The 14,070-nt window shown below is 35.4% G+C and overlaps 1 protein-coding gene across 1 annotated transcript in view; it reads right to left on the reverse strand.

The window, feature by feature from the left end:
• Nucleotides 1-14,070, reverse strand: part of ush2a (Usher syndrome 2A (autosomal recessive, mild)) — a 180,155-nt gene that overhangs the window by 117,209 nt on the left and 48,876 nt on the right. Inside the window, 4 exon segments of the mRNA XM_037980018.1 lie at nt 6,393-6,516; nt 7,263-7,369; nt 11,979-12,126; nt 12,346-12,521. Coding sequence (XP_037835946.1) covers nt 6,393-6,516; nt 7,263-7,369; nt 11,979-12,126; nt 12,346-12,521 — 555 coding nt within the window.

Consider the following 14,070-nt stretch of genomic DNA (forward strand, 5'->3'; position numbering starts at 1 on the left):
TGTTTGTGTTCCTGCTCAGTATTCACTCCTCCTCCGTCACTCTTTTGCCCTTCTTGCCACGCCCATCTCCACCTGTCCGTAATCATCTCCACTCACCTGTTTCCACTTCCCTCGTTACCCTCAGCACTCAAATACCTGGTCATTTCTTCCACTAGTCGCTGGTTCATTGTTTTTTTGTTTGCCGTTAGCTGCCATGCTCCGTACCTTGTCTCCTTGTTGTTCTGCCCACCGTTGTTTGGTTTTTTGTTCTTTTAAGTTGCTGCCTCGTCAGCTGTTTGTTTTCATTTTGTTTCTTTAGTTTAATAAATTAGTTTTTTGTTCTTCTAATTATGAGTCTGGGTTCGCCATCGTCTCCACCAGTCCTGACACTATTGGAATAAAAAACAGTGACAGCTTGTGTCTAATCTACAGGATGTCAATTTTAGCCTATTATGAACAAAAAAATTTTAATTTAAGTTTGACTTTTTCTTTTGTATGAATTCCTCTTACCTAAACCCCAGACCATCAGACTTCTTAGTTACAGTCTAGCTTATGGGGCCATATTGTGCCGGCAAGCTCATCCCTTCCAGCCATGAAGTAATAAATTATAAATAAATTACACACAATCCAATTCTGGAATTAGCTGTAGCCCAGTTTAAAACAAGTAAATGATGGCAGCCAATCCAAGCACTTTCTCAAAACTGATAGTAAAACACAGTGAGAGGAGATGTAGCCCAGTGTGATTGGTGTAAATTTATTACCAAGTAGGCTGTGAGAAGTATTAATAATTCAGACTTAAGTTTGAGTTTCACATAGGACATGTTTATTTTTTTACCCATCCACTTCTAGGTTTAGACATCTACAAAACACTCACCTGTAGACCAATTTGAAATAAATAAAATAGACTGATCATACTTATCAGAACCACAGTTTAGTACTGTGTGCTACACTGTGTAGTTTTAACTTTTTAATTTTGATCATGACTCACTGTGACTTATGGCACTTCATCTGTGGAAGTGGTGTCCAACTAACCACAAAAAAATGTGCCCTCACATCTAACTTGCATTCTCTACATCGAGCGAGTTTGCGTCATTTACATTCATGACCTTGTCACAACATAGAAGAGTAAAGTCATGACAGATACATTGACATCACATTACCCCCTTTAACTATCACACCTTCTCAATCTCTCAATCCTTCCTATGTCTCATCCCTTTGCTTTTGACCTTCCTCATCTTTCTTGTGACCTTTTCATTCCCCCTTTTTGTACAGACTCCCTCTTCTGAATATGCTTTTTTCCTTGCATCTTCAGTTTTCTTCTTTGTTCACTCCAGCTCTGCTCCTTTTCTGTGACTGTTTTACTGCCAGTTACTGCCTGATTAAAACAAACTATACATATGATCCGTATTTGCATTCATTATGAACAGTACATGCTTCCAGTCAATTTGTACAGGCCCTTAGGTATGTGAAACACATTTAGAGAGTTCAGGTGAGAGCTGAAAGCAGAATTGGAAGAAATAGAGATAAAACGGCACATGTATTTCTGGTGGTTTGACAGTGCTGTTTTAAAAGTACCTTGTAAAATATGAAAGGGAAGACTATACATGTGAGAACATTTGCATATAATGAGGAGGATGTCTGATTGTGCAGCTTGTGATAGGAAAGGTGTTTGCCAAGCATGTCTAATGTACAGCATCTAGTGACACTGCTCATGCTCAGCATTACTTCCTGCAGATTCTCCCACAGGACTTCACACTGACAACCACTTTGGAGCCATCAACAGACAAACCTGTGCATGCACCATGACAGGTGACTGTGTCACACATGCTGTACAATCAAAAACACTTTCCACACACAAACACACACAGATACAGACACATACACAGACACACAAGCACTGTGCTTCTGCAGAAACATAAAACATCATTATGTGCTTGTATGCCTGTGTGTACATTAAAATCTAAGTGAAACATTTAAATTTATGCTTACATCCAAATGTTCAACTCAGAAGCTTTTTTGTGCTTAATTCAGAATTTAAACTCTTCACTTCAACACTATGAATCAGTAATAAGGAAAGCTTTATATTTAAATGTCCTGTGGTGTTCCCAAAGCGTTCCTGTCATTTAAAAAAGCAGAATCGTACAAAAACCTGGACTACAACCCTTGCTATTCATTTATGTTTTCTCCCTACTTTTGTTTTTCTAAATCTTCCCTCCCTATAAACTCTTAGGCAGGGTTCTGTGAGAATTTTAACCCTAGTAGAAAAAAAATGATCATGAAACAATTCTAAGACAATCTTTTGTCGTGAGCTTGAATTTGTGGTTTTTCAGTGTGACAGGCTCACTGACAGCTGATTCAACACTTTCCCAACTAAAGACAACCTATGACAAATATCGAGCAGGATCAGAAACTTTCTGGAGCAATCATGCCGTTCGACTGCTGCTGTGACTGACGTCTTTTCCTAAGTCACGAGCGCATCCATATCTGCTTCCTTTTTTCTCAACCTCACTCCAATCTTTTTAGAGTCTGAATCTAATTATCACCTACTGCAATGAAAGATGGGTGATCATGTTATTCCCTGTGTGTGTGTGTGTGTTTGTCTGTCTTTCTATTTGCAAAATATCTCATTAACCAGCTGGCAGATTTGAATTAAACTACAAGAAAGAAATCACTGGATTTACTGTACATCTACAACTGAAGCCTACTCAATTCAAGATGACTGTCACAACTAATTGAGCTTAGCAAAGATAAAGAAGACTATAACTACGCCATTTTAAAAGATATTGAGCTAAACCTTGATGCAGAAGTAGCTGAATTTCATCCCCATTGCATACTCAAAGTGCTCATAGATCACATAAAATCTTTGTTTGAAACCTTGGCAGGCAAAATTACAGTATACTTCTATTAACTTTATTGCAAAGTATATGATAGAATTTCACATTCATATCATTTACAACAAAAAGAATCCATGTATGTAACAACAATAGGTAATAAGGATCACTTAGTACAGTACAGTTTAGAGTCTTATTTATTAGGTAGTATTGTTTCATCTGCATTGTTTCTCCTCTCTGTCTCAGTAAACAGCGGAGGTTGTGTGTAATCATCTACACAACATAACCTGAATAACTCCAGTCATGTTAGCTCTCTGCTGGCATTAATCAGAGCCTGGCGTATTAATGAGAGCGCGGCAGCTAGCTAATTACACCCATAGATTCTGCAGCAGCCCATTAAATATACAAATGACAGAATTAAAGAGCCCAGCCTCTTCTGATTAATCTTTAAATGGGGAAAAACTAATGATGTCTGTGCAAACTTTCCCTTCACACACTTCTCTCCCCCCTCACCTCTCAACGTCAATGCCTAGCAATCAATCATATTAATTAAGGGAAAATAATTTGTATCATTTAACATTTCCCTCTTTCCTGCTTAGCTGCTGCAGTACAATGTGCTGTATTAGACGTCTCCGGAAATTATCCAAGTCTATTTGTTCTTGCTTTTTTTTTTCTCCCCCTTTCTTTTTTTCATAAAATATTTGTGTAATGCTTCATCCCTCTTCATTAACTGTGGGTTGAAGAAAATACATCTGGATTAGCAAAAATATAAGCACAGCATCTCATCCAGTTCAGCCAACCCATTAAAGGCCCAAAATGGGAAGAATTACAAACAGGAAGAGAGTGGACTGTGCAATCTGGTTGGATCTATTTCAATTTAAATACATTATTTTACAAAGAAGAACATATGTCATTCTCAACTGAGATGAACGGGGTTGTTAATTCAAATATGATCTTGAAAAGCAGAAAGTCAGGGGGCTTTAGATCCAGAGCCAAATAAATTAGACGAATGAACTAACAAGCATTTATGGAAACAAACACTCACAGGTTATTCATATCACAGACTGATTACATATAGTAATCCTAAACTAAGATTCAGTGTGGTCCATGTTGACCTTAAGTATCCTTATTAGACCTTAAGAAGCATCTTTAAACGTAGGAGAACTAATTTAATTTATGGTAACATGCACGCCAATCATAGTAATAGCACATGGAAAATAACCCATGTGGCCCAAAATAATTTCAGCAAAGTAACCATTAAACAACAGGTGAAAGGGCAAATATGCAATTTCCCATGGAAAAGATTTTGACCTTAACTAAGATACCGTAGGACTACCATACAAAATATTGACCCTGCTTAAGTAGGGGCCCTTAATTCACATGTTTAGAAAATGATGGTGTCTGGAACAGAAACAACAAATTATTAATATTCCTAGAACAGTGCATAATACTGACAAATAGGAATGATGATTTGTAGTTTCAGGGAGATCCTCGGTATCGTCAAAAATTTAATTCTGTGAGTCGATATACTGTTCTGTAAGTCTGAGAAGATGAGAATTTTTTTTAAAAAGGCTTTGTCAAATATGTTTCTTAAAAAAAAGTAAACAAAGTGAAACCAAAAAACCTACAACAATTTAGTTAATATCAAAAAGTTACAGTTGTACAGCTATTACTGCTTGAGTTACAAGGTTTCCATGAGATATCAACGATTGACGAGTTTCTCTTCTGTGATCAATTGACTCTCGAGGGGGCATTACACTGCATTACATTCATAATCCAATTTGGCTTTGATTTGTTCGCTGTTCCGTGCGCTTCTATGGGAATAATTGTCTGTAGATGATGCTATTAGTATTGATGGTTGTAAAAAGGGCGATGGTTTGAGGACTGCCGACACATTGATGGTCCAGAATAGATCCGGTCTGAAAGTGATTGTCTGATCCATTACCCTTTATGAAGGAGGAGAGTGGAGGGGAATAAAAAGCATCCTTCAATAGGAAAAATCATCATCTATTTGTTGGCAGTGTTCAGAGAGATCTCTTTACCTTCGAGCCATTGGGACAGGACAAAAATAAAAAAAGGATCATTTGTTGATTTAGAATAAAAGCACAGCACTCAAGAGAAGTTAACAAGAACCAAAAAACATGGGTAAAGAAAAAGAAATCAAATATTTGCTTTTTTTCATGTGAAAAATGAGAACATGCAGTCATAATCGGAATCCCAGTGATGAATACAAAAAAGGGAGTGAGCTCTAAATATGTTTTTCAAGATAGACATATGTTAAAGAAAATGAAAGTTTTGTGCTTTATTGAATGTCAATCAAAGTTAATAAAAGTAAAATAAAATAAAGTTCAAAAACCTTAGTTTTATTCTACAAGAAAAGAAAACATCAAAAATCTTTTATTACTAATACTGTCTAATCAAATGTTTTGTAAGTTTACCTATGATATTACTTTGTTGCTATAATTGATCACAGTTATATAATAAAGGATAATAAAGGAAAACTTTCTGCATCAAGTAAGAACACTGTCACCATTTTTTAAATAAAAACAAACTTGCATTTTTGACATTTTTTAACATTGTTTTGCTGTGGTTTGAAAACGTTCCTACAGCCATCCAACTTTAGGATCCATGGTTGTCCATCCTCACAGACAGACATAAATGATGATACAGGGTTTGTGCAGGACAGTGAAGCAATCTCGAGTGGCATCAAAGAGCTTTGCATGCTCAATCCCACTGATTAGTATCAGCAGTCATTAATTATGAGCGTCAGACTGGGTGATGTTCTCAGATGAAGCAGAACATGTTTAGCTGTGCAGCTCAATCCTCTAATGATGCTAGTAAACAGAAAGATAATTGTCCTTTAAGATGACTGGGGAAGTCATTCTAAAGAAATGTTACTAGTTGACTGGGAGACTGCACTCCAGTCACTGAACAAAATAAAAACATGCAAATAACAGAATTTAAAAACGCGCTTAGGTACATTTTTTCACTTTATTCTTGCATGACCTGAACATTATCACATGTTTATGAAAGTTTTTACTGCACCAATAACAAAAATTTCTGAGGACAGTAGAAAACAAAATGAATTATTGATGCTTTTCCAAAACTTTCAACTAAATGCATCTCAGCAGATTGAATCCAACTGTCTCATTTCATTACGTTATTCTTACAGAATTTTGGTTACTGGACATGGTATAATTTTGGTTACTCATAACAAGGTATGTAATAGTTTGCAAATGAGCTCCAAGAAACTAAAGACTTTGTCACATACAGTGAAACATTACAACTTCTTACATATATAAGGTGCTCCGGATTATAAGGCGCACTGTCGTTTTTGAGAAAATAGAAGGCTTTTAAATGCGATATATTTTTTCTCAAATACAAATAACAAAAAAATATTCTAGTTGGTTGTCTAAGTTCTCCCAATCTATATTTAGAGCTTGTGTGTCGTTTTATGTTCATATTTACACTAAAAATAAATATTTAATTGGTCACGCATAACCACAGACATGCAAACAGCTTTTTAAAAACAAAAAAACAACATGACTAGACATTTATATGTGCACAGACATCTTTTCTTACCTGTAAAGTCAGTATTGCTAGGAAGAGTGTTATTTGGAAACTCATAGTAACCTTTCCCTGGAAATCTGGTCCCTCTGACAACTGGTTCTTTTGGGTCAGAGAAGGAAATGTCTGTTCTCTCCACCTGTAAAACATGCAGCATATAATGACAGGATAATTAGGAGTTAAAAATAACATTTCGTAAAGGAATATATCTTTCCTACAACCTTGCATGCCAAAGGATTAAACAGAGACATCACACAATTTATTAGTGCTCAAACTATGTGTTGGGGATGACTCTCAGCTACTACCACAGCAAAACTTGGGCTTCATTTTTGTGTTAGCTAAAGTTGGTTAGCTGTGGGGTCCATCTTGAATCGATTTGACTCCAAAAGTTAATCAGTTGGAAATGTATATCCAGGAAATTTGAAACCAAGTAACGATGACGATGCTAAATAAACAGCCAGGCAAAATCAAATATGAATCTGTCTTTTAACACATTTAGTATTGTTTAAAGTGATTGTTTTAATATCTGTGGGCTGTTGAAGCATGTCAGCTAAAACAACATCAAACTTGTGTTTAAATCAAACAACTAATACAGCCATTTGACACATTTTCTGAGAACCTTTAATGTCTGCATCATATTTATGCCAATGTATTAATCAAATCCTAGATATTGTAGATTATACATTAATACCTACCATTCACAAAACACTACAGGAAAAGCCAATTGATTACCCCTCCCTGAGTAAAACATTTCATTTCAGTCCAAAAAACACCAAAGAGGTGGACCTACCATAGTGACCAAGGGTAAATTGCTTTTGTGACCAGTAAAACACACACAAACAAAACACCAAAACAAAAGAAACAACTTCAGTCCAACACTCCTACCTGATATAATGGATTTGGTCCATTAAGTTGGGCTGGAGGGTCCCAGTCTATCTGAATGGTGCTTTCGTTTATAGGGTCTAACCGAGGTGAAGACAGTCCTGTTGGCGCTAAAGCGAGAAGTGGAAGAAAAAGTCAAATGCATCAGAAAATGAATGCCGATAATGTGACCCAAGCAGCAGCAGTAAATTCAGATGTGAATGTCTTTTTACTACAAAAGCTTTAACACATACACACTTTAGCAACGTGCCATAGATGAGTTGATCAAAAACATGAAAATTCTCGGTATAATCATAATTTAAAGAAATGTTTTAGTAAAAAAAACATTGTTTGGCTGGGAAAAATGTCCTGGTTTCATTCATCAGAGAATCAATTTAATTTTCTTCCTTCACTTTAGATGTTAAATTAAATGCCCCTTTGAAACATAGTGGGAGGTACTGAAGCTGTAATTTCATCGTGTGTCTTAAATAAATCAACCTGAGACTGGTAGATCTAGGCAGAGGAGATGGAAAATAATGAAGGGAGAAACACAGTGAGTCATGGACTGGTGTGGGGATGAGAAAGATGTATGTACGTTAAGTGTCATTCCATCACAGTGCTTCTGTGTGCGTTTCAGTAATTGTCTAAATGGTCTGTGGTGGAAGTAAATTAGCTCTTAGTGACACATGCGGGCCATCTTTGGTGTGAATTGTAATAGAGCTCTTAAAAGGGAAGTGGATAGCTCGTTTTAGATGCCTCATCTTGGCACATCAAACCATAAATTACTGCAAATCAATAGCTTACTAGTCTATTGATATTGAGCTACAGCGACATTAAGAACACTGATGGTCTGACACACACATACTGTACATGTGACAACATGCGTCTAGCTTAAAACAAGCAGTGAACACTTCTTTTCTTTTGCAAGGATGAAAAATTAAATTCATATTTTAAGGAGCTGGTTAATAAATGAGAACCAGAAGGGGAACTGGTATGAAATCATGAATTCAGAATGAGAACAAACAGAACTGCTGTGTAAGACTTTTTCGCATTTAGAACTTGCATGAAAAAAAGCCTCTCATTTCAACTGTTAATATGGGTTACTATATAAAAAATTAATAATCTGGCATGAAAAAAAATAAATGAGTATATTGTTCTAGGTCACTCAAAAGCAATGTTGTGTATTACGTTTTGGGGATGAATTATTAAACAAAAATCAGAGAAACAGCTTATTCCTTAACATTTCTACCATAAACCTGTGAGAGAAAGCAAAAAAATAATTAGCTAATTTTACTAAATCTAAAAGATTTAAATAGTGAACTACTTCACTCAAGTAAACTAATATGTATTTTTCATTTTAAATAAATAATAATACAAAATATTAGTAATAGAAGAATGGATGCTGATCCAGAGTCAGTCTGTATATTGTGTGATAAATTGTTCCACAATTTACTGGATTGTTGTAAAATGGATATTTTGATTGTGTTCTTTATGCAATATGACCAAATTAATTAAAAAGAAATCTCTATGCTTTTGAAACCACTCTTTGGACATTTAGAAGACAATAGATAAATACTAGATATCTGCTTTAATTTCTTACTTTGTTTACAACATGTTTTCTAATAAAACATCTTAAGGACACGTCAACAAGGTCACAAGATAGATTTTAGATTTTAGATTTTTAGAATATGCTATTAAAATCCATTCCGGTAATTTTAAAACATGAAATTGACAAACTTAAAAAGATGAGACAATTGTAGAGTTTGATAGCTTTTTTTTTTTTGCTATTTTTATTTATTGGAACTCATTACATCTGCTAGTTAATTCGCTGAAATGTTAAAATATAAAACAATGAGTTTACGACAATATGACTGTCTCTGTGTTTCTCTCTCGCTCACACACACACACACACACACACACACACACACACACACACACACACAGACAAACACAGTCTACCAGAAAGGTTAATTTTAGCTGCTGACATGGTAATGAAGCAGCTAAATCATGGGCCAGCTCTCAGGAGCAATTGTCCATGCATGCTGGTGTGTTTCCTGTTTTTACAGCGACTGACATGCCTTAACAGGCTCTTAGCGTACGGTTACACCATGCACATAGGTACGCCACTTATTGACATCGTGATCCCTTGCCATGCATATTTCTTTTCTCAAGAAGGGCCTCGGGCCAATTATGCACAAATCAATAAAGTCCCTGTTCTGTTGAGTGGTGTTACAGTGTGGGTGTGTATGCACGCACGTTTTTCTCTGTGTATATCTTGTAGAACAAGCAGTTATGGATGTAGGATACATAAAACATCACAATCAGCCCCTGATTAGCCACTTACTTTACATTGTGATCAATAGCTTTGTGGGAAGACACATGCATTGAAACCATCACAAATGCATCAACACACATAAACGGAGCCCTCCTTCCTTGTCTCTTTATGTCTATCTCCGTGTGTGCTCCAGCATTTAGTCGTGTGCTTTAGTGTAATTCCAGTGGTTTCACAGATGTTGTCTGCTCACTTACAGCAGATGGTAGCTGGCTCTAATGGCTTAGCCTTATGTGAGGTACATTTATCAGTGCATCTGTACCATGGCTGAGTACATCCTATCAGACATCAACTCAATGAGAGGATCGTTTTCTTTACAAGAAGAGTTTGGTTCAGGAGATCTCACGATGTTGAATTCATAACAACTTAACAGACACTTGGAGAAATCATTCACAAAACAAAAATATGAAAACTGAAGAATTACATGAAAACACAATAAACTATGATATTGATTATTTTGGTAATATTTGTAATCTGAACATATTTAACCTTCAAGTTGATTTTGGTATCACCTCAAAAATAATGTTATGTGCAATCTTACGTAATATCCCAAGATCTCCTGGAATCTTATAGTGCTTGGTGTATGTATTGTGAATGAACCTCAGCCATCAAATTTTGTTTTTATCTTCCAAAAACTGACTGAGATAGCCATTTTTGTAATTGCTAAAGCTGATTAGCTGTGGTGGCCATCTTGAATTGGGTTGACCAACCAATAACTGCTTGCTGAGACTTCCATTAAAATCCATCCAGTAGTTCATGACATGTTCTGCGGACAAATTATACATAAAGTACTGTATTTCTGTCCACCACCTTAGTAAAATTTTCTTGACTGTGCCACTAAATATTTTATTCGATTACTTGGAAAAATTATTATTTTTTTTTTTTAAATGTACAATTTGCTATAACAGAAGCCTAATAACCATTGAAGGACCTCATGCTAAATATATATAAAACAAATACTTAAAAAACTAAAAAAGAAAGATCTGCCAAACACTACACCATTATCATTTCTTACAGTTGAATCAAGGGACAACTTTGGCATGAGATGAAACAAAACTGCGGCAGCAGATGTGGTTGTTAAAAATACATTCAATAAGTCAACTGGGTACAATAAGCCATATTGAAATGTACTGTATAACAATCAAGAGAAGTCTTTGGAATCACTTGAAATAAACACTGTCACTGTGTCAACAGATGCAGCCATTAAAAATGCATTTAAAAAGTCGACCAATTACAATATAAGACATTCATCACAATGCACACAAGGAGCGACTTTTGGAGAATTGCATGAAACTAAAATATTTTCAATGACAGCAGATGTAGTTGTTTAGCGTAGGTTCAAAAGCTGAAATCTTTGAGCAAGTCATTATGGATTAAATGTTTTCCACAGCTATTTATTGCATCCAGTGTCTGTGCGAACATGCAGATCAAGAGCTAACAGATTGAAGAGTCTGCAGAGGCATGTGAGCACAATGTGTATATTTCAGTGTTTCGTGTTCTTGTCTTACCATGGGCTATTTTTGTTAAAGTGAAAGATCCACATAGAAGCAGAACTGAAGAGAGGGATGATTGAAAAAGTAAGGAAGTAGAAGTTTGTCTCAGAGAAACTGATAAAGTTATTAAATAAAAATTTTGTGTCAAGTTTGAGCTTCAGGTATTCACCAGAGCTCATTAATTTGACTTATAAATCCATAGGAGAACAACAGACACAAAATATATGTTTTTGTGATTCAGATTTAAAAGCTGTCAGGCTGTGTGTGCCAAGCAACAGTTTTCTACCTATAATTAAGAGCAAACTGTTTTTACTGCCACGCACTATATCCCCTCTGGTTTGCATGATCAATGATGTCACCACTCAAGCTCGCAAAGACTGACTAAGCTACTAGATGTGTGCCGGTAAGCTTTATTATCCTTTACTTTATTACACCAGTACTGCAGAAAGCAAACATTTTGTTACTACCATTACTCAAGTCTCTTTTTATTTACTGGTGTTATATACTATATACATATTTTGTGAACCAGGCAGCACAGTTGTGCAGTTAGTGTAGTTGTTATGCTTCAACAACTCTACTTTGTATCTATTTTTTAAATTTGATAGTTTTTCCTTCATTTCTAAAAACATCTCAGTTCAAATGAAAGTCCAAAAAAAAGTGCAGAAATTGTCAGACTAAGCCAATAGGTGGCATTAATAATAAATAATATAGACAGGTCAAAACAAACGAAGATCCTGACCATAGCTGACAATTCTCACAAAACAACTGCTTTGTTTGAAATTAGTCATGCACTTTTTCAGCACACAACAGTCGCTTATTATCAACAGTCTTGCATCAGTGAAAAAAGGCTTTAGAGGGCTTACAGAACACATGGATGGATTTGTGCGTGTACAGCTGTAGAGCTTGTTGTTCTACCTGCTGGTAAAGTTCTTCCTGTGCTTGGCAGACTCGAGATGCAACCCATTCTTGTGCAGAGAGTGAGAGTGAAGTTGAACATGTGGTAAGGCTTCAACCCTTTTACGATGTAGGCAGGCTGTGATGATGCTGCCACCCGTTGTAAGACCTGAAAAATAAAGAGAATTCACATTTGGATAAAATAAAAAGAGAACAACAGAAGTATTTTTTTTATATAAGATCAACTAAATGAACAGTGAAGTATATTATTTCATTTAATAGCATTTTCTAACTATAAGGACAAAATTATATTTACCATTATGCAATCCTATCAAATGTTTTCTTTGGTTGTTAAATTTATTATTTCTAATTAAAGGTGTGACCTCACCTGGCTAACAACTGGAGGAGCGTAGGGGTTGGTGGTCTGCTCCGTGAGCAAGTTGACCCGATACTCTGTGACTTGTCCTCGTGCAATAAACCCTTGACCCTCAGTGGAGTTCCATGTGACTTTGAGACTGGTGGATGACAGCGCAGAAACATCTGGAGGAGCCACAAACTCTGGGACTGAAAAAGAGATTCAGGATTTTAGTCATTATTTGCAGATGAGCAAATCACTATCAAATTAAGGGCATTTTTATAAACAAAATACTTACATATTGACTAAAATACTAATGAAATATCTGCCCTAATATTTACTAAATTCACACATACAAAAATGTAAACTTTTTTTAGGATTTTAAAACTACACTATAAAATAGCAAGTAGCAAAAAGGACATGTCACCAAGCCATCATCAGCAGAAAAAAATATACTATACTGTCTTATTGTATCTGTTAGATGTCTCTTTTTAGTTAACAGGGCCAATCTCCTCAATAAATCTGACATTTTAAATCATACACCATTTCTTGCCAGCAAAAAATCAAGTGCGTCATGTTGATCTTGGAGGCAAAAAAAAAAAATCATAAAAAAAGAATTTTTGTTGTTTTAGCATTTTGATGTCATAAAAAGTCCTTTAGTTTCTTCACAAACAATGTTATTAAAGAAAGAAGTTTTTTAGTGTCATTTATCTGGCAGCAAAATAAAAAAAAATCATTTAAAAGGAAGATAATGCTTTTTTGTTTAAACAGTTGAAAATTGTAAAAGCTCAGTTGACCTCATACTTCAAATTCTAATTTTTCTCATAATAACAAATATCTAATTTTTAAAACATATACTGAAAATGATAACTTTCTGGATATTAGGTGGACTTAATGGATTTGAGTCTTCTATAATTCTATGACTGCGATAGCCACAATTACACAGCAGATTAAAGAGAGGGATTCTTTCTTCCACTATTGATAGCATCAAACTGTGAAATATGCTATGAAATGTGATTTATGGTCAACATAACTACTGTCATATATTTGCCTTCCACACAGCATATGTACGTGCAAAAAGCCTGGCACATATTCCACATCTAAAATGGTGTTATCACATGCTTGTTATCCAGACACATAGCTTAGAGTGATGTTGAAGGCAATCGTTTAGTCCTAATGAGCCATATCATCTCTTTGAAATTCAAATATCTTAATGAGTTTACCCTCCCCCACATGCAGATTTTATTTCCCTCCCCACTTCATTTCTTTACAGTCTCTTTTTTTATGGTGCTGACTTGATTTTAAAGTAAATCTAAAAAGAGGAAATAGTTGTTTCTAATGCATCAGCAAAGAACTGCACTATGGTTTAAGTTTTTTTCCTCAGTTTTTTGGCAAATCTTTAGGTCTGCCTTGTTTCTCTGTACATTTCTAGTAGAGGCCTTTGGAGGGAGTTGTACTTCTAAAATGCTCTCTTCTCTAGTTATTTTCCTGAGAACTGTGACAGGAATGTTCTCAACAGGTGAAACTCCCCATTTTATTTGCATTCCCAAGACATGGCTTCTGAACAACAAATACAAGTACACACTTGACTGTTTTTACTTTGCATTACTAAGATTTTAAAATTCTAGAAAAACAAGCATGTGTATGGCAATGCATTGGTGTCAAGTTAAAGTTAATTCAGATGAAGGTGTATACATTAGACTGTATTGATTGGTCAGGAAAAACTGAATCCCTTCATACCCATATATCACAAGCTCA

Source organism: Kryptolebias marmoratus, linkage group LG15 (assembly GCF_001649575.2).
Source record: "Kryptolebias marmoratus isolate JLee-2015 linkage group LG15, ASM164957v2, whole genome shotgun sequence".
Lineage (NCBI taxonomy): Eukaryota > Metazoa > Chordata > Actinopteri > Cyprinodontiformes > Rivulidae > Kryptolebias > Kryptolebias marmoratus.